Source organism: Drosophila biarmipes, chromosome 3R, assembly GCF_025231255.1.
Source record: "Drosophila biarmipes strain raj3 chromosome 3R, RU_DBia_V1.1, whole genome shotgun sequence".
Lineage (NCBI taxonomy): Eukaryota > Metazoa > Arthropoda > Insecta > Diptera > Drosophilidae > Drosophila > Drosophila biarmipes.
In genome coordinates this window covers 31797701-31816906 of record NC_066616.1, presented here as the reverse complement: position 1 = coordinate 31816906, position 19206 = coordinate 31797701, and the positions used below count along the sequence as shown (strand labels likewise).

At 47.0% G+C, this 19206-nt stretch overlaps 8 protein-coding genes across 8 annotated transcripts; 5 read left to right on the top strand and 3 right to left on the bottom strand.

The window, feature by feature from the left end:
* The first annotated feature begins 880 nt into the window (after positions 1 to 880).
* Positions 881 to 6270, top strand: LOC108025108 (prolyl 4-hydroxylase subunit alpha-1). Its single transcript, XM_017095371.3, has 8 exons — positions 881 to 1215; positions 2142 to 2296; positions 2360 to 2507; positions 3005 to 3216; positions 3291 to 3439; positions 4843 to 5346; positions 5408 to 5573; positions 6169 to 6270. The coding sequence occupies exons 1-8, from the start codon at positions 1037 to 1039 to the stop codon at positions 6267 to 6269; spliced, it is 1614 nt and encodes a 537-aa protein (XP_016950860.1). The 5' UTR covers positions 881 to 1036; the 3' UTR covers position 6270.
* On the top strand, positions 3709 to 4684 carry LOC127011526 (accessory gland protein Acp29AB-like). Its single transcript, XM_050888622.1, has one exon. It carries the CDS (start codon positions 3745 to 3747, stop codon positions 4603 to 4605), a length of 861 nt encoding a protein of 286 aa, XP_050744579.1. The 5' UTR covers positions 3709 to 3744; the 3' UTR covers positions 4606 to 4684.
* A 620-nt stretch (positions 6271 to 6890) lies between the features above and the next one.
* Positions 6891 to 11311, top strand: LOC108025399 (prolyl 4-hydroxylase subunit alpha-2). Its single transcript, XM_017095874.2, has 6 exons — positions 6891 to 7133; positions 9263 to 9417; positions 9476 to 9632; positions 10029 to 10884; positions 10937 to 11102; positions 11156 to 11311. The coding sequence occupies exons 1-6, from the start codon at positions 6961 to 6963 to the stop codon at positions 11254 to 11256; spliced, it is 1608 nt and encodes a 535-aa protein (XP_016951363.1). The 5' UTR covers positions 6891 to 6960; the 3' UTR covers positions 11257 to 11311.
* On the bottom strand, positions 11284 to 13343 carry LOC108025400 (prolyl 4-hydroxylase subunit alpha-1). The gene is made up of 5 exons (XM_017095877.3): positions 12956 to 13343; positions 12735 to 12898; positions 11709 to 12682; positions 11484 to 11649; positions 11284 to 11418 (listed from the first exon to the last, which is right to left on the bottom strand). The coding sequence occupies exons 1-5, from the start codon at positions 13138 to 13140 to the stop codon at positions 11318 to 11320; spliced, it is 1590 nt and encodes a 529-aa protein (XP_016951366.1). The 5' UTR covers positions 13141 to 13343; the 3' UTR covers positions 11284 to 11317.
* A 348-nt stretch (positions 13344 to 13691) lies between these two features.
* LOC108025402 (serine protease 1) lies at positions 13692 to 14555 on the bottom strand. Its single transcript, XM_017095878.3, has one exon. It carries the CDS (start codon positions 14544 to 14546, stop codon positions 13740 to 13742), a length of 807 nt encoding a protein of 268 aa, XP_016951367.3. The 5' UTR covers positions 14547 to 14555; the 3' UTR covers positions 13692 to 13739.
* A 672-nt stretch (positions 14556 to 15227) lies between these two features.
* On the top strand, positions 15228 to 16100 carry LOC108025489 (serine protease 1). The gene has a single exon (XM_017096004.3). It carries the CDS (start codon positions 15243 to 15245, stop codon positions 16038 to 16040), a length of 798 nt encoding a protein of 265 aa, XP_016951493.3. The 5' UTR covers positions 15228 to 15242; the 3' UTR covers positions 16041 to 16100.
* Positions 16101 to 16216: 116 nt separating this feature from the next.
* LOC108025488 (mannose-binding protein C-like) lies at positions 16217 to 17137 on the bottom strand. The gene has a single exon (XM_017096003.3). It carries the CDS (start codon positions 17135 to 17137, stop codon positions 16217 to 16219), a length of 921 nt encoding a protein of 306 aa, XP_016951492.1.
* Positions 17138 to 17930: 793 nt separating this feature from the next.
* On the top strand, positions 17931 to 18872 carry LOC108025191 (accessory gland protein Acp29AB-like). Its single transcript, XM_017095501.2, has 2 exons — positions 17931 to 18020; positions 18071 to 18872. Exons 1-2 carry the CDS (start codon positions 17931 to 17933, stop codon positions 18482 to 18484), a joined length of 504 nt encoding a protein of 167 aa, XP_016950990.1. The 3' UTR covers positions 18485 to 18872.
* The last annotated feature ends 334 nt before the right edge of the window (positions 18873 to 19206 follow it).

Here is a 19206-nt window from a genome sequence, read left to right as displayed (position 1 = left end):
GGCGTGGACAGCACTCAATTGACGTGGCTGGATGGGTTTCCATGGTTTTCCCTGGTTTTCCCCGGCTTTCCCATCAGTGTGCTACATGTGCATTAATTGCCAGCGGGGAATCGAATAAAGTTGACCTTGGCATTTGATTAAAAATCGGCCTTTTATTGCGTTACTTGCCACTGGGAGTGGCATTCGGCCATTTGGTGTGAATGGGCTGGGCAAACAGTGGCTGAAATGGGTGGCTGCAATGCGATCCATGATTGTTTGTTTGTTGTGAAGAGGAAACCGGCGACAAACAAACACTGGGCCATAAAACAAGTGTGTCGAAACGCCGCCTCTGAAGTCGGTAAATCAGCAGAGATTGCCGATCAAAACAATGTGAGTTATGGCGGCGGGCTCATTAACAAATCATTGCTCCGAACTGGCAGCTCGATGGGGCATCCGATCCATAAACCAATATGAGCTGTCGCCCCCCTCGGATGCGAATTGTTAATCGGCCTAGCCAAAAAGCTGCTAAATGGCCGAACTGCAGTCCCAAATATCAAACAGCTAACGGCCAATTAGCCCGTATTAATATGCCGGTCTGGTCTAATCCCGAGCTAAAGACAATAGCCAAGCCGATCAGATTCGTTCCGAGTGCGAATCGAATTCAGAACTTAGAAGTAGAAACGAGCTCGGCCGATAAGCATCAGTAAATCAGCGCAAAACAAGCCATAAAACACGCCGGGCCGCGAGACAAGCCAACTTCTCCGGATCGAAACATGCACAGAACTGGCTCATAAAACAGTTTTCTTCAAATCATAGGCCACCGCAACTAGTTTTCGACTTCGACATCTCGCACATGCGAAATTAATTCTCGCCGCCGGTTTTCTCACCGCATCTTTGGGGATGGATAGCTCCGTATCGAGATCTCTCGAAGATCCCCCCAAAAGATCAGTTCGCCACGAGACGCGAAAGACGGCGGACTTGAAGATCGACAAGGGAAGACCGCATAAAGCTGGGATCTGACACCGCACATAGGAAGGATAATTCCTCGAAACCCACAATGAGAATAGTTGTATTACTTGCGGGACTGGTGTCCCTAGTGGCTCAGGGAACCCTGGCCTCGGACTACTTTTCATCCATTACGGGTCTGGAGGAACTTTTGCACACGGAGGAGTATCTCACAAGGGAACTGAGGTCAAAGGTCAATGGCATCAGGACCTTACTGCAGCAATTGGAGGGGTGAGTTTAATGAAGTGTTGAGGAAGTATAGGGAAGGATGTTTAGGATTCCAATCAAAGCCTCAGTCAGAGAAGATTATCTTGGGTATACCTACAGGTTCCTTAAATTATCAAAGCTAGGAAAGAGATAGTTCTAGAACATCTAAAATATAAATAACAAGAATTTGAGATTATTCCATAGCTTAACCTGATACCTAACTTAACCCGTATGAATGTTGTCAAGTCACGCCTTCGGTTGAATCGAACAATTAACCAGTTAAAAAATATTTTAAAAATAGTTTCTAGAAAGCACTTTCGTTTTTTGAGGCAGATCATCAACAAAAAAGGTTTGTAATCCAATATCTTTCTAGAAAATTTCCTTAACTGCGATGGTCGAACCCCAAACTCCAGATAGCCCAGAATAGTTTTAGCCAGATCACGATTTTTAAAACAATGCTAATTTAATTACAGCCCATTGTCGTTGGCAAATCCATTAATCTTTTATGGCCCCTCTGGAGAACTAGTTTACAGAGCAGCCTTAACACGAGGTGCCAGACTTTGTGTCTGCCTCGGATGTGCGAAGATTGTCGTGCCAGTGATCTCGAATTGGCGTAATCGCGCATGTCCACCTGTCGCAAGTCTGGAGTAGTTAGTTCCAGGGTTTAGCCAACGATATTGGATCATTATTGACAGTTGGTCAGATCAGCGAGTATTGGCTATCAGGTTTCGCCTTTGTGTTTGGCACTTCGCTTTCGTTTTATTTGATTTCGCTTAGTTGTTTCTTATCGCAGCCATCATAAAAACTATTATGAATATAGAATCACACATAAATTAGAATTAATTAAGCCGAAATACGAGTATGTGCGCTCCTATGACGACACGAGTCTCATAAATCGGCTGAACTGGTAGGTAGGCTAATCCGCGAACCGAAACTCGTTCAATCCGCAGCGAGCTGTCCTCCATCGAAAAGGAGCACACCCTGGCGGCCGGGGACACGGAGAACTACCTGACCAATCCGGTGAACGTGTACCGCCTGATGAAGCGCCTCCACACGGACTGGTTCCTGCTGGAGGGACGGGTTCAGCTGATGGCCGAGGAAATGAGTGAGTGGCGGGGGCCTTCTTCAAGGAAGAGGATTATGATGCCTATAACCATCTTTTGCGCAGACTTCAATGCTACCCGCGAGTACGGACTGAGCTTCCCCAGCCAGGAGGACGTGGAGGGGGCTGCCCTGGCCCTCGTCCGCCTGCAGAGCACCTACAAGCTGGACGTGGCCCAGGTGGCTGCCGGGATCCTGAACGGCGTCAAATACGGGTGAGACCTCGGAGGCGAATAAGCAATAACCAGCCAGGCTTAAAATACATCCCAACTATACTATCCCAACTAGTCCCAGGCCAATAGAGTGGCTCCCCTCCTTACTAAAGCCCAGTCGAAATCGTTATAATCAGTGCTTTGGAGTATGCTGGCTTTTAGGTTGCTTATGATCATATACTTTCATTGAACATCAGTTAATAGATTTTTTGTCCAATTCTTTTCAAAAATACAACTGTATTTTGCTTTCGTTAGCTTGCGAATAATATAAATTAGTCAAGCCAAGTCAGCCGTTTCCTGATTATAATTATTTCGCACTAAAAACGGCTCTGCGTCAGTGGCATTTTTAATTTTAGCTTATAAATCAGTATCTGTAAATCCCCCTCGCAATATGAATTTGATTAATGTGCAGACTATAAAGCACTTTGATTTATTTTAAAGGGCATATGCACAGGGTGGTCGAAAATATCCATTACAACGCTTTCAGTCCTTATTTTTAGCTCGGACATGAGCTGGCAGGACTGCTTCGAGCTGGGTCAACAACTCTTTGAAATGGAGGACTACAACAACACCAGGGTCTGGCTGCGGGAGTCGATGGAGCGCCTGCGACGTCACAGCAGCCACGCCCACACCCAGGCGACGCCCCCCAGCGGACCGGATGCGGTTACCCTCAACAAAATGGAGGCGACGGCCAAGAGTTTGTTCCAAATGGGTGAGCAGAGAAGAGTGTGCCCGGGGGAAGGGCTATTGTCCAGGTGTGGAGGATACTCATTCGTCCGATTTTAGGCGACTTCGACACGGCTTACGAGCTGAGCCAGCGGGTCCTCCAGTTCGACCCCAGTCGCGTTAGGAACTGGCATCTCGGCGACAAGGGAGCAGCTCACCAAGAGGAGGTCGACGAGGTCTACCTGCCCAAGCACTCGGACAGCTACAACGTAAGTTTAAAGTTTAGTGAAAGAGTTTAATAATAATAAGAATAGAATTATTCAACGAAAGATTTTTTGGGTTCTTCATAATATATATTATTTATTTTTTTAGTACATAGAGGCAAACTCTCTAGGGCACGTCATTTCTTAATATAGACAGTATTTAATGACCGACCGTTTAGCAGCCGAAATCGCTGATAAGCAACGAGTCACTGGCTTATCATATTTTAGAAGCGTCTTAGTCTCTTTAAAAAATACGTGAGTTTAGTGCATTGGGAACGTTCGCAGTAAGAAGTTCAGATTTCGTTTGAAATATGTTGAAGTCAGCTGCCATTATTCAGTGCTTCCTTGCTGTCCTTGCTTTACAAGGATCGTGGGCATTCTCGTGGCGAACCCCCCAGAATAATACGCAGTCCGTGTGCCCACTGCAGGATCCTCCCACCCAGTGTGGGGCATTCTGCTTTAGTATCCTGCACCCGATGCAAGAGGAGTTGACATCCATTGAAGGCAAGCAGAACCTCGTGCAGACCAAACTCCTGGCGGTGCAGTCCAGGCTGGAGGCCGAGAGGGTTTCCCTGACGTCCAAGATGGATGCCCAACTTGTGGCGCTACAGACCGAAATGAAAAACCAAGTGCAGGCCCTGCAGTCAGACATGGATATCAAGCTGGATAGCATACTTCAAACGGTTCAGGCCAAGCTGGACGCTCAGCTCTCTGTCCTCCAGGAGTCGCTGAAAAACATCGTTACCAAAGCTGATTTCGAGGAGAGGGTGAACAAAACTGAAATCGATCCCCATTTACCATTCGAGAAGATAGGCAACAGATACTTTTACATCGAACACGATCTTGAGCGCACTTGGCAGTCGGCTGCAAGCAGTTGTCGCCGAATGGGAGGGTATCTTGCCACACCTCGAGACGAACAGGAACTCAACGACCTTTTGCCGCATCTCGCAAAATCCAAAAACTACTGGATTGGCCTCAACGATATAGACCAAGAGGACGAGTTCGTATCCGTGGCTTCTGGCAAGCCAGCTCCATTTCTTAATTGGGATCAGTTCCAACCCAACAACTTGAGGAACAATCAGGACTGCGTCTATATGGACTACGGTAGAATGATAGATTCCGAGTGCAGTGATGTCTGGCCTTTCATTTGCCAACTGGACAATGAAGTATAGACAACGCGCAAGAAATGGAGATCCATTTCAAAAATGTATCTTCAAATCATAATAAATTGAATGAATAAATATAACTTGTAAGAAAATGGTATGACAGATATTTGTGGTCTATGGGTATAATCTCCTCACAGAGATGATGACATCTTGTCAGGGGAAGGGTATTATAGCTTCGGCACTACCGAGCTCAATTGTTTCCGAAAGTCACTGAACTAATTAGTAATATATACCGATTCCCAGCTGTCCCAGGAGTTCGCCCAGTACGAGAAGGTGTGCCGCGGAGAGGTCAATCCTGTGCCCCGCAAGGAACTGCGCTGCCGCTACAGCCGAGGTCACCATCCGTACCGCCTCCTGGCGCCCCTCAAGCTGGAGGAGCACAGCCTGGACCCCTATGTGGTGACCTTCCACGACGTGCTGAGTGGCCGGAAGATCTCCCAGCTGCGGGAAATGGCCGTGCCGCGCATGCGTCGCTCCACGGTGAACCCCCTTCCGGGGGGCAAGCACAAGAAGTCCTCGTTCCGGGTGAGCAAAAACGCCTGGCTGGAGTACGAGTCTCACGAGACCATGGTGGGGATGCTCCGCGACCTGAAGGACGCCACGGGTCTGGACACCACCTTCTGCGAGCAGCTCCAGGTGGCCAACTACGGCGTGGGCGGCCACTACGAGCCGCACTGGGACTTCTTCCGGGACCCCAGCCACTATCCGGCGGAGGAGGGCAACCGCATCGCCACCGCCATATTTTATGTGAGTGGCGACATCTGACTAATCCCTGTATGATTTACTAAGAGCCATTACTGCCCCCCAGCTGTCGGATGTGGAGCAGGGCGGGGCCACCGCCTTCCCCTTCCTGGACATCGCCGTCAAGCCGGAGATGGGCAACGTCCTCTTCTGGTACAACCTGCACCGCTCCCTGGACATGGACTACCGCACCAAGCACGCCGGCTGTCCCGTGCTCAAGGGCAGCAAGTGGAGTAAGTGGTCCCGGAGGGGATTCCTTTTGTCGAATATATTTTAGAATTTGTATTAGGTTCTTTGGTGCCTATAAGTTAGATCGGTGCCTGTTTGTTCCCATTTGTATATTGTAGGGTACTGAAGTGGTCTTTAAGACTTTAAATTCCTATAAAGTTAGCTATATATTTACTTCTCAAGGATATGCTTTTTAGAGTGTTTACCAAATGCCTTTAAATTTAAATTCACATAGCTCAGCGAAGGCTAGCCTATTAAAATTTATTTTAACTATCCATCTAAAATATACATATGACAAAATAAAATATTATATGACATACTTTAAATATGTATATGATAAGACGATAAGATATAATATTTTATTTTATCATATTATAATTAGTTTGGATTAAGCTAACAATAACTTACCCTTCTGGATAGAGCGGCATTCTTTTGTTAAAGTTAAGTTAAAGCTAAAGCTCTGCCAATCTGTGTAAAACTCAGCAGGTAGCCACTCGCTTGGTAATTTAATTAAATGCTCGTTAATTAAGCCACCAGCTGGAGCGGCTCTCGAGTTGACCCCCGCCATTAATGTAATTACTTTCGACCTGATCTTTGCAGTTGGCAACGTGTGGATCCACGAGGTGACGCAGACCTTTGCCCGACCCTGCGACGTGTTCCGGGATCACGAGGTTTCGGTGGAGTACGAGACAATCAAATAAAGACTGGGGCTGTGATAGTCGAGTTAACCCACCGTGTCTCATTTCTGGCCGCACCAGCGCAGTGGGTTAAGGGGTCCGAGTGCTTTCCGAACCCACTCAAAACAAACTCAAAAGTTGTCTTCAAGGCGGGCCAAAAAAGCCAGTTGCGTATTCATTTGCCGGCTTCATTTGCATAAACAAGTTCACGGGCAAAGTTTCGCTGGGGGATTTGAATATTTGTGGGCCTGAGAAGTGACAACTGCTGCGGGCAGCAAAGTGAAAGTAATTGCCAGGGGAAATTCTGTCTGGAAAAGTCGGTGGCATGTGTATGCCAACGGTTGAGTTATGATTCCTCGAACTTCTGGACTCCGCAAATGTACAAGCCACCGCGATTCAGTTTGTTGAACCTCGCCGAGTGCCCACTCTATTGTACTTTGTGGGCTCCATTCAAGCAGAACTTGGCCCCCGCGGGCAGTTCTTTGACCAGAGGTTCTGCCCTCCGTTCCATTCGATGCCAGAGCTGGAACTGCTCGATCCGCACCCGCGGCTCGAAAACGCTTCATCACAAACGCCCCGAGCTTTTTCTCACCAGATCATCGCTTTGGCCGGCGACCGAAAGCAGTTTCTAACGAAGCGCGGATAGAGTAGCAAGCACAACCGCGGTCCGCAATTCGAAATTCGAAAGCCGGTGTCGTTCAATCGGTCAAGTGACATGTTCTCGGCAAAGTTGATCCTTTTTTTGGTGCTGCAGGTTCTATCCTGCCAGGGCGAGTTTTTCAGCTCCACCTCGGGTCTGGAGAAGTTGTTCGAAACGGAGGTGGTGCTCCTGGCAGAGCTGCAGAATTATGTGAATGAAATCAGCCAACACGCGGAGGCTCTCCAGAGGTATAAATTGCAGAAAATTTAAAATATTCTTAACAAGCTAATTACAGAAATACATTGTGAAATGAAGTAGAAATTGTACGACGTTTTTTTAGATTTTGTAGAGTGTCATTTTAAAGAATTGGATGAATCGAATGTCCATTTGAGTCTTACAAATTCATTAATTCATTTAATTTTAATAATACTGAGGAGATAGAAAAACATTTAAATAATAAAAAAAATCAAGTAGAAATAGATTCAAAATTTATAAGTTCTTAATTAAATTCCACTTAAGTAAATATGCAAATTTTATGAGTGGAATGAACTCAATTAATAAGAATTTGGAGATTAGTGGCTTGGCATTCTTCGCCTAGTGAGAACGCCCTAAGAACTCCGATTAAAATGGAAAGTTTTTCAGGTTCTAGCCGAGCCTACTAATCCGCGCTGCCTTTTGCCCTCCGTCCAGATGGTCGGCTTAATCAGATGCAAATGAGATGGTTATTTCGCGCACAAGCCAATTTTATTTCGCAGACTCCATTAATTTCCCAGTCATGTATTTACACAGTTGGCAGAAAATCTCCGATTCAACAGCATGAAAAACAATTGGCAGATGTCAGCGGGCATCGGATTATGAATTTTTCATTTCAAATGCGTGGATGGCCGCTCCCACGCAAATAAATTGAAAATTAATATCTCGAACTCGGGTGGGCAGCCGCTCAGCTGCTGGTCGGCTTGTTTTTGGCTAATTGGGGTCGGGTGTGGGAGAGATGGCCCATCCAGACACCGAACTCTAGTTGGCTGCAGTTGGTTTTATTACAATTATGCAGATTTGGGCCTTAACAACCGACCGGTTGCCATAAAAGTGAATGGCAACCCAGTGATTTGCTGACTCCCTAACCGATGCCATTTGTCTGAATGCGCTGGGTGCTATTTATTTTATGGCCTGCTAATTTCTTCTATTCCTTGGCTTGATTTATTTGCGCCGGTTATTATACTAATTAATGGCTCGTATACAGCACAAATCGCTGGCCAACCCCTTTCGGAACCTTGCATTTCATTATTTGTGCGACAAAATCGATAGCCATATCGCTACCAGTCCGAGATACCGATCGATGCCATCCGGCGGATCTGAGAAACAATTGCCGCAAGTTTATTTTGCAGTCCGCAAATAAGTGTCATCGACTCGGCAGTTTGGGGCTCGTGAAATATGGTTCAATCACCGCCTCAGATATGCATAACATACAGTATTATTTTGTTTATCATGCGCACTTTGCAAACCGGATTCCCGGCTGTCTAATAAGAAACCGTTAACAAATTGTAAAGTATAATATTTATACCCGGGTCAGCAGTCGGTGAAAACTGGTCTTTTTTATATTTTCGAACTGTGTAGGAACAATTGAATTCCTCTCGCCAGTCACTGTGGATGGCGTCCCCTTTTGACGAGAAATAAAATAGATTTATTGGGAACAAGTGCCGCCACTTTATCAATCGCACCATAAAACCCTGAACAAAAGAACTAGATTCTGGGTGCGGATTATGGATCCGCTCCCAACTTAATGACTTCTAAACGAGCCCGATGCAAGCGACAGGCGTGAAAACAAATGCGTTAATTATTCAAAACAGGTAACCTAAAGATAACTTTGCTGTATATTTTTAAACCATTTTTTGTGGCTTAATTCTGAAAAATTGTTGCAAACAGCAGATGTTCAGATCCATTACCACTGCGAAGAAGACATTATCTAGCAGATTTGTTCTATTCAAGAATGTTTACTGAAAGACAAAGAACAGGCATATTTTAATTAACAGTTTAAGACAGCATTAAAAAGTGAAATGTATTATTAAAATGGATAGTTTATCATTAATTCAAATCATGTAGTATTATAAGTGCAGATGACTCTCTAGTCTGGTTTTTATCTTATTAATTATGGAATAAATTTCGGTACCTCCGCATTATGTTTTAGTATTGCCTTTTATATTAACTTAACTTTGTTTAAAAAACTATCAATTTTACTTTAAGTTTTAATCAATTTTATTATTGTCAGTTTATAATAACCGAAGAACTTTCAGTTACAGTTTGCCCATCCAAAATACTTAATTTATGCAAATTCCCTCAGTTATGAGTCTGATTAATGACTGCTTTTTTATGATCTCAGTGAGATCGACGCCATCCGCTTGGAGCACCTGAACGCCGCCGATGGAATCGATGACTACCTCAACAACCCGGTGAACGCATTCCGGCTCATCAAACGCCTTCACAGCGATTGGGAGACCTTCGAGGGCAGTGTTTCGGCAGATTCAAGTCGCTCAGGTAGGTTAAAAATACAGTTTTTATGTTATACCTATTATATAATATTCTATCCCTACAGACTTTCTTGAAGTGATGGCCAGGCACAAGGAGAATCTGAGCTTTCCTTCGCAGGACGACTTCGTGGGATCGGCAATAGCTCTCACGCGACTTCAGCAGACTTATCAACTAGATGTGGCTGAATTAGCCAGTGGAATCCTAAATGGCGTTAAGTATGGGTAAGCCATTAATAAAAGAACTCTTACAAATATATCATCTAGTTAAAATGTTCAACATAATAAAATGTGGTATCTAATTAACTTAACACATCACTTAATAATAGTTAACTCAACAAAACCTCCAAGTTTATGAGCATTTGACTTGGTGGAGCATTATAACAAGGCAGCAATTATATTTTCCTATTCCGGGTGCCATTTTATGATGTGAATTTTTAAGATTGCGAAAGGTTAGCCAATCTACATAAGTGGGAAAGGAAGTCACCTAAAAAGTTTTCAGTGGTTTGCTTTTCTGGGCTAATATAGTAGCTACTTGTGATTCAGTGAACCCTCCACATTTTTTTTTCAAAAATTTTACAATCCGAACATTTTAAGATATAGTTAACTATTACTTTTCAGCACAGCCATGTCCTGGCAGGACTGCTTCGTGCTCGGCCAGCACCTGTACGCCCTGAGGGACTACAACCACACGGTTCCGTGGCTGCAGCAGTCGATGCAGTTGCTCGGGCAGCAGTCCTACGGCTCGGAGTCCGCCTCCCTGGATTTCATGGAGGCGGTGGTGGAGTACCACCGGGAGATGGGAGCCCACGAGAGCGCCCTGAGCCTGGTGAACCACGTGCTGTCCATCGAGCCGGAGCAGAGGAGTCACCTGCTAGAGGCTCGCCAGCACCTGGAGGAGCTGATCACGGATGGGGACAAGAACGGGCTGCTGCACATGACAGCCCGCAGGCCGGGGGACTACCACGAGTCCCGGGAGTTCCGGATGTACGAGCAGGTGTGTCGTGGGGAGCTGACCCCATCCCCCTCGCAGCAGCGGAATCTCCGGTGCCGCCTGAGGAAAAGTCGCTTGGGATACGTCCCCTTCAAGTTGGAGGAGCTGCACCTGGATCCCCTGGTGGTGCAGCTGCACCAGGTGGTCAGCCCTAGGGATGCGGAGTTCCTGCAAAGGACCGCCCGGCCCAGGATAAAGAGATCCACTGTGTACTCGCTGGGAGGAAGTGGTGCATCCATGGCGGCCGCCTTCCGCACCAGCCAAGGTGCCTCCTTCAACTACTCCCGGAATGCGGTGACCAAACTGCTTAGCCAGCACATGGCCGACTTCTCCGGCCTAAACATGGACTACGCCGAGGATCTGCAGGTGGCCAACTACGGCATCGGTGGGCACTACGAGCCCCACTGGGACAGCTTCCCCGAAAACCATGTTTACCAGGAGGACGACTTGCATGGCAACCGCATCGCCACGGGCATATATTACGTGAGTTCTGCTCTTCTCCTCTGGGATTAATTATAAAGATTTACTTTTCCAGCTCTCCGATGTGGAAGCCGGTGGTGGAACCGCCTTTCCCTTTCTGCCCCTGCTGGTCACCCCCGAAATGGGCAGCCTGCTCTTCTGGTACAATCTTCACCCCTCCGGAGACCAGGACTTTCGAACCAAGCACGCGGCTTGCCCAGTTCTTCAGGGCAGCAAGTGGAGTAAGTAGAACCTCCAACTAAAAAAACATTTAATAATAATCTCATATCCCCAGTTGCCAACGTCTGGGTGCGAGAACGCCATCAGGATAAAGTTAGGCCCTGCGATCTTAAGAGGAACCAGGACATCTCATTGCACTACAAGGACTTTGACTGATATTGACTTGTATAAGAAAACCCCTCATTAAAGTTAGCTATTTATTTATAAAATATATGAATTACTCTGCGCTCTGATAGGCAACGGATTTGTAGCTATCCGAGGTGAGGTTGCAGGGGCGACGGAATTCCTGGAAGCCCGAGTGCATCCAGATGTTGCCAACTAATGTAGAAGATAGCGAGAAATATGAGATGTATGAAAAATATATAGAGCCAAGGTATACTTACTCCTTTTGGAACCCACGATGACTGGACAGCCGGCGTGCAGGGTGCGCACATCCACATCCAGGGATCGATGGAGGTTGTGCCACATGACCATGGCTCCCTTGACAGGAGGCAGGAAGAGATTCAGCTTGGTGAAGACAGTATAGCCGCCCTGTTCCACATTGGAGAGCTAAAAAAAAGGAGGTTTCTTAGGAAATATTTGAGATAAGGTACGAGTCCAGAACCCACATAAAACATGCTTGTCGAGATGCGATCCCCCTCGAAGTTCTCTGGCAGGTTGAACTCAAAGTAATCCGGATGCGGCTCGTACTGGCCGCCCACTCCGTAGTTGGCCACCTGCATGAGCTCGGCTCCGGCCATGTCGAATCCGGACACAAACTGGATCATCCGGCTAATGGACTGCATCACCGGGGCCGTGTAGTTCAGCCAGGTCTGCTGACTGACCCGGAGATCCCTCACTGTGCGCTTGCCACCTTCTCCCGAGACGGCGGATCGCACCATCTCCTCCTTGTCCACCTCCACGAAGATGGAAGAGATCTGCTTGGAGTTCAGCATTCCGTGATAGACATTGATGTCCGGATCCTGGTGCACCGGTTCCACCTGAAGGGGAGCCAAGGTGAAGTAGGAGTGGCGCTTTCCGTCTAGGTAACACTTTAGAGGGTTGCCATTCCTTTCCTCCGGCAATCTTCTGCCCTGGCACAGCCTCGTGTAGTTGGCAAACCAGGAGGGATTCTTCTCCTTCTCGTTCTTTCCTGGCTCTCTGCTCTCCAGATACTTTCGCGTTTGCTGGGCGGAGTGTATCGGTTCAAGTTCGAGGATCTGTTTCAAGAGTCTGTCGGCTCTCTTGGGATTACCCAACTCAAAGTTGGCCATGGCTGCGTACTCCCGAATATCTGCTAGGTACCCATTCTCATCCTTCTCCTCCAAGGGACTATTTCGCAGCAGGACAAAGGCCACCTGGAGCCACTCGAGGGATCTCTGGTACTCCCCGAGGTCGAAGAGTTGCACCCCTATTTCGAAGGCCTCGCGCCATTGTAACTCCGAGTCATAGTTATAGCCATTGATGACGCCGTCGGCCAAATCGGTGGTCGTGAGGTTGTAGACCTTCTGAAGCCGGGCCAAGCCCTTGATGGCTCCCTGGAGCTCCGATTGATCGGGATAGCCCAATTCGGTGCTCAAAACCTCCACAAATCCACGGAAATCTGGGGAAGTACTTTTAGTTGTAATGGAATCTTAAGGAACTATAGAACCCACCTTCTCTGGGCTTGTTTTCGAGTATGGATTCGAAGATCAGCTCATCCCAGTCCTGAACCAATCGCTTGATCAATCTAAAGGCGTGGAGAGGGTGACCCAGATACTCATCCAGTCTTAACTGACCCATGGCCACCTCATGCTCCCGTTTTATTTGGTCCACATATCTATCAAGCATGGGAATTTTCTCCACGATTACATAATGTGGTATCATATGGTCTTACCTGCGGTAAAAGTCTAGCTGCTTTTGCTGGGCCTCCACATACGAACGCGTGGCATTTAGGAGCTCTTGTTCCACTTGGGCCAGATCCTGCATACTATCCACTGATGAGTAAAACTCCCCGTTCACAGCTCCACCCCAGATTAGGAGTAGGAAAATCCCCAAAAACAGGCCATGTGGATGCGACATCGTGAGCACAGAACTGAGGTCCAAGACGGACTTATAGAGACTGCCTCGACCTGAGATATCTTGGTAGCCAAGTGCGTACTGAACCACACAGAACCGCACTCCATTTGAAAAGTGTCACGTATCCAGACAAAAACGCTGTGCAAACAACGACACAAGTGATGCTATGTAAACAACTCGATAGCTCCACAAATCTTTCACCCTCTCGCTTGACTTTAAAATATCTTGTATGAGAAGTTATACTAACGAATACTCAGTGATAAATTGTTAAAAGCCAACAAATCAAAAACATTTAAGCTCAAAAGTGTTTATAAAACTAACAAAGCTCGTACTATTCGATTGCAATAAGTAAAATAAAATTTATAATACTTTCATGTTCCAAGTCAAAAAATATTTAGGAGATATATATTAATATCTTACCTATTATATGGAACCTGTTTTGAGGTAGACAAGTACGAAAGAACTTCCTTAAATTTCAGGACAGAACTTATTTAGTATTATTGGTTTGTACTTCCTTTAAAAAAAACTCCCAACATTACTTAAAAGACAGTATGTTAAGTTTGCTTTCAAATTTTATTAAAATATTGGCTAGTGCTATGTACTTAGTAGGAGATGCCGGTGTTGTCGCGGATCCAGTCAAGGTATCCGGTGACGCGGGTGAAGACGGCGGGGTGGCCAGCCTGGCAGCCGGCTCCGGAGACGAACGAGGTGACTCCGACCAGGCGGTTGCCCTCGTGTGTGACCAGGGGGCCACCGGAGTCGCCTCCGCAGGTGGACCTACCTCCGTCGGTGTTGATGCAGATCATGTTGTCGTGCAGGGACCAGGTGCGGCTGCAGTCGCTCTGGGAAATGATCTGGACGTCGACGGCCTGGAGCCAGTCGGGGAGTGGGCTTCCGTCGTAGGTGCCGCCCCAGCCGGAGGCCACGGCCCACCAGCCGGCGTAGTCCTGGTAGCGGTCGTTGAAGCTGGGCAGCTCCACCTTGTTCACCAGATGCCAGAAGTCCACGTGGGGAGTGCGGATCAGGGAGATGTCGTTGTGCAGGTTGCCGCTGTTGTAGTGGTGGTGCTGGATGATGTCGCCACTGCCCACCCAGTGGGTGTACTGGGGCTGGGTGCGGATGCTGGCTCCGTAGTTGATGGTCACTCCGTTGGCGCCGTTGGTGCAGTGGGCGGCGGTCAGCACCCAGGTGTTGCCGATGATGGAGCCTCCGCACCACCAGTTGCCGTTGCCGCTGAAGAGCAGACCCACGATGTAGGGCACCTTGCCCTCGTATGCGGGGTAGCCATTGGTGATCCTGCCCTGGATCTTCAGGGCGTCCTTCACGGGAACGGGGGTTAGCTTCTGCTCCGGAGCGGGCAGGGCGGTGGCTGCGGCCACGGCCAGAGCCAGGAATGCGATCAGCTTCATGTTGGCAAAGTCTTGCAACTCGTTGCTCCACCAGACAGGGACCACCCTTTTATACTGGTGGCTTATCAACTCGCAGATTTCTTGTCGCGTGTCACTGATATTGAACGCCAATATATTTGGAACTTTCTGCCAAGATAGGCTAAGCTTGTTGATAAGGCCTAAATTATTGTCTGCACTTGCGGCTTGAAGCCCTAAGTTACCCAAAGGGTTACGAGTGAGATGAAATGTTAAACTGATTGACTTTCATTTTTATAAACCATAAACTATGAGTATGATGTTAGCTTTCATTCATTATTTGTATATTTTATTTATAAATGGTTCTCAATATTACCATTGAAAATTTGGTACTACTAAATTTATAAAACCGAATATACAGAAATATCTTTTTCACTGCTTAAATCAAAACATAGCAAAAAGGGTTAAAATAAATAAGGAGCATTAAGAAGCAACTTATAGGCTTAACTTTTTCAGTAAAGAAACTTATTACAAAACTGACAAAACCAAAGTACATGTCATAATTTCACTAAGACCCACTTCCTCCACACTTATCACCAGGCCGATCTTGTCATGCCAAAAACTGACCACAATATACGGCCCTGACAAAAGTTCTTGGGCCCGATAAGGCAGTGCCTTCGATTCCCGTATAAAAGGGCGGTCAGACTCTGGAAAAACCATGAGTTGAAAGACCTGTCCAGGATGAAACTGTTCGTATTCCTTGCCTTGGCCGTGGCCGCGGCTTCCGCTGTGCCCGCTCCCGCCCAGAAGCTGACCCCGGTGCCCGTGAAGGACATCCAGGGTCGCATCACCAACGGCTACCCGGCCTACGAGGGCAAAGTGCCCTACATCGTGGGTCTGCTCTTCAGCGGCAACGGCAACTGGTGGTGCGGAGGCTCCATCATCGGCAACACCTGGGTGCTGACCGCCGCCCACTGCACCAACGGCGCCAACGGAGTGACCATCAACTACGGAGCCAGCATCCGCACCCAGCCCCAGTACACCCACTGGGTGGGCAGTGGCGACATCATCCAGCACCACCACTACAACAGCGGCAACCTGCACAACGACATCTCCCTGATCCGCACTCCCCACGTGGACTTCTGGCATCTGGTGAACAAGGTGGAGCTGCCCAGCTTCAACGACCGCTACCAGGACTACGCCGGCTGGTGGGCCGTGGCCTCCGGCTGGGGCGGCACCTACGACGGAAGCCCACTCCCCGACTGGCTCCAGGCCGTCGACGTCCAGATCATTTCCCAGAGCGACTGCAGCCGCACCTGGTCCCTGCACGACAACATGATCTGCATCAACACCGACGGAGGTAGGTCCACCTGCGGAGGCGACTCCGGTGGCCCCCTGGTCACACACGAGGGCAACCGCCTGGTCGGAGTCACCTCGTTCGTCTCCGGAGCCGGCTGCCAGGCTGGCCACCCCGCCGTCTTCACCCGCGTCACCGGATACCTTGACTGGATCCGCGACAACACCGGCATCTCTTACTAAGAGCCTTGAGTTTTCCCCGTTTTAGGGATTTGTCCTAATAAATGTTTTTATGCCCAAGCATTTCCAGTCTTTCACCTGAAATCTGCAAGTTTCCACAAAGTTGAACGACATCTTCTGAACAAGGGCTTATTTAATATTGCATCGTAAATCTCGAACTACATTTGGTTGTTTGTTTTCTATACTTCATTGTCCCATTGGCAAATGAAATGACTTCTATCAGTACATATATAATCCCTCATCACTCCGGTTTCCAGTATAACGCAGTCCGTTCTGTCCCCGTAGGTGTTCGGGTAATCCCTTCTCCACTTGAAGAAGGGTGCAGGTCTGCCAGAAGCAACTGATACAAACTCGTCCTCTCTGGCCATGTCGTTGATGCCCAGCAAATAATGTTCATATTTCTGAAGCTTTCCCACAATAGCGTTAAACTCCTCCTCGTCTCGGAAGGCAGCGAGGTATCCTCCCACCTGACGACAAGTTTCTGTAGCCGCAGTCCAATTTTGGAACAGATGTTGTTCGATGTAAAAGTACCGGGAGCCTATCCTCTCGAACTTTGGCGGCACGATCCTCGAATTTATTTTAGAAAGAGTTTCCACAAGAGTATTTTGATGTGTTTCTGATTGGTTCTGAAGCGTAAGTAGGTGCTTTTCAAGAGTGGCCAGCTCTGTTCCGTTCACTCTGTCCCCTAAGTCCTCTCTGGGGATCCCCTTCTCTAAGGATGCCTGGATCACAGCCTTGTGGTCGTCGAGCTTTTCCTGAACCGCCTGCAGTACACTGGCCACAATTTTCGCATGAAGTTCCTTCATTTCGGTTTGCACCGCCAGAAGTGTGTCGTCCAGCTTGGACTGCAGGGATAACCTCTCGGCTTCCAGCCTGGACTGTACAGCCAGGAGCTTGGTCTGCAGGACATCCTGCTTGCCTTCAATGGAAGCCAACTTGGCTTGGATGGGGTGCAGGGCACTAAGGCAGAAAGGCCCACGCTGGGCTTGGGAATCCTGCAGGAGACTTCCGGATGGGCCATTATCCTGGGTGGCTGCCCAAGACCCTTGCAAAGCGAGGATGGCAAGGAAACGGAGAAGATAGCTAGGCGACTTGAACATCCCGAATTAAGAGAACTACTAACGCGAACGTTGTTAGCATACTAAATCTCAGCTACTCATGAAAAGCATAAGTTGCCTGGAACTACGTTGATAAGCGACTACAAACCCTGCCGAGAAGAAATAATCGCGTCCCAAACTTAAGGTCTTAGAATACAGTCATACTTCCACTTAGCGAACCACCCTCTTGTTTTAAAAACAGTTTGCTTGGAGAACCTTGCAGAAACTTGTTACCTCCTTTTTAAAGTAACTTTAAGTACAAATATAATCAGCAAGCGGGTAATATTAGCTTGTCTTGGTTTAAACCTTGACAGCTAAATTCTAAAATATTATTATTATTATATTTTAATTATAAGAATAATTATAGTATATATTTCCAATAGAATATCTTTGACTTGCAGATCTTTTTGGGCCACGAAGTTTGCTGGCTGACAGAAGCTGGGTAGTTTATTGGGTGATCTCACTAATAGGTGGCGCCACGTCGTCGCTTGAGAAGTTTAGTTGGTTTTTGTTGTGGTAAGCAAGATACATTTTATTAACCCTATAATAATAATAATAAGCAGTTGGCGGTTCGTTAAGTATAAGTTCCACTGTACTCTAAGGTCTGCAGTACCGCGGGCGTTTCCGGATCGGAAACACTGATATCAAGAGAGGGCGAAGTCGGGTCATCTTCAGTCATTATGTTGTACTTATAGGTACACTTATCAGCGAAATTCGAACCCGCGTTGCTCTTCAATGATTAAGTGGGGCTTAGTACATTAAAATCGTTCGCCGTTGGTTGTTTTAATTATTCGGAATGCTCAAGTCGTCAATCCATCTTCTAGGCTTCCTTGCCATCCTGGCTTTTCATGGAGGTTGGACAGCTCCCCAGAATAATGCCCAAGCCGTGAGTCTGTGCTTCAGAACCAAACCAACAGTCAAACATCTCCTCTACAGGAAACTCTTTCCAAAACTAATTTATGTGGCGTCCCACCGAAATTCGAGGCAATAGGCTCGAGCTTCTTTTATTTCGAGCACGATCTAAAGCAAAACTGGACAGCGGCAGCAGAAACTTGTCGTCAGATGGGCGGACATCTTGCTGTCATCCGAGACGAGCAGCAATTTAACGCCATTTATTGGCAGCTCCAACACAACAAATGGTATTGGCTGGGCATCAAAAAAGGAGGCCAAGAGGACCAGTTCGTTTCAGTGACTTCTGGCACACCAGCCCCCTTTTTAAAGTGGGGATGGGGTCACCCGAACCCCTTCGCCCACGACTGGGACTGCGTTCAAGTCATAACCACAGTCATGATAAATGCCAGATGTACCAACAGGGCTAATTTCATTTGCCAGTGGAGCAATGAGATATGAGAATGTACCTCCAAATATTAAACAAAACAATATTAATAATCTGCCAACTTCTTATCTTTTTGTAAATTTGTTGTTGACGATTCAAGTCGACAAATAATTTTCATGAGTGCAATTCGATAAATTACAAATCTGTAATTGGCATTGCACGACATTTTTATGACCATGACTATTAAATCCCTAATCAATTTGATTTTGAATACCGAAACACTCGTAAACTTTATGGCTATGTACCCTACGAATCGGTTAAGAACTGTCATAAATTACACATTGTTCGTGCTGATAAGGAATTCATACCAGAAATCAGAACCTTAGTTGGACATCTTTATCAGATAACATTTTTCATTCAATATTTTTTTGGAAATTTGTTCTATACTATACTATAAATATATATCACTAATTTAGTGTTGCTAATAAAGTTGTGGCGAGATAATAAATTAATATTCTCCCTTCATTAATACATTATTTGGGTTGTAATTGAGTTTTTGCAAGTCCTGCTCTTTGGTTCTGTCCACTGAAATAACGCAGGCGACTTTTCACCTTGCTTGCTCTTTCCGCATTCAGGCCATTCGATTGAATTTCCCGAAGTGCTGCAAAGTATGCAACGCCACGCGGCAGATACTGCAAGGATAAGCCGATTTGTATCCTTTCACCCAAGCGGGCGCAGCCTCCTATCGGAGCTCCACTTACCGCACTTGACGGATGAGTCCTCCGGTGATGAATCG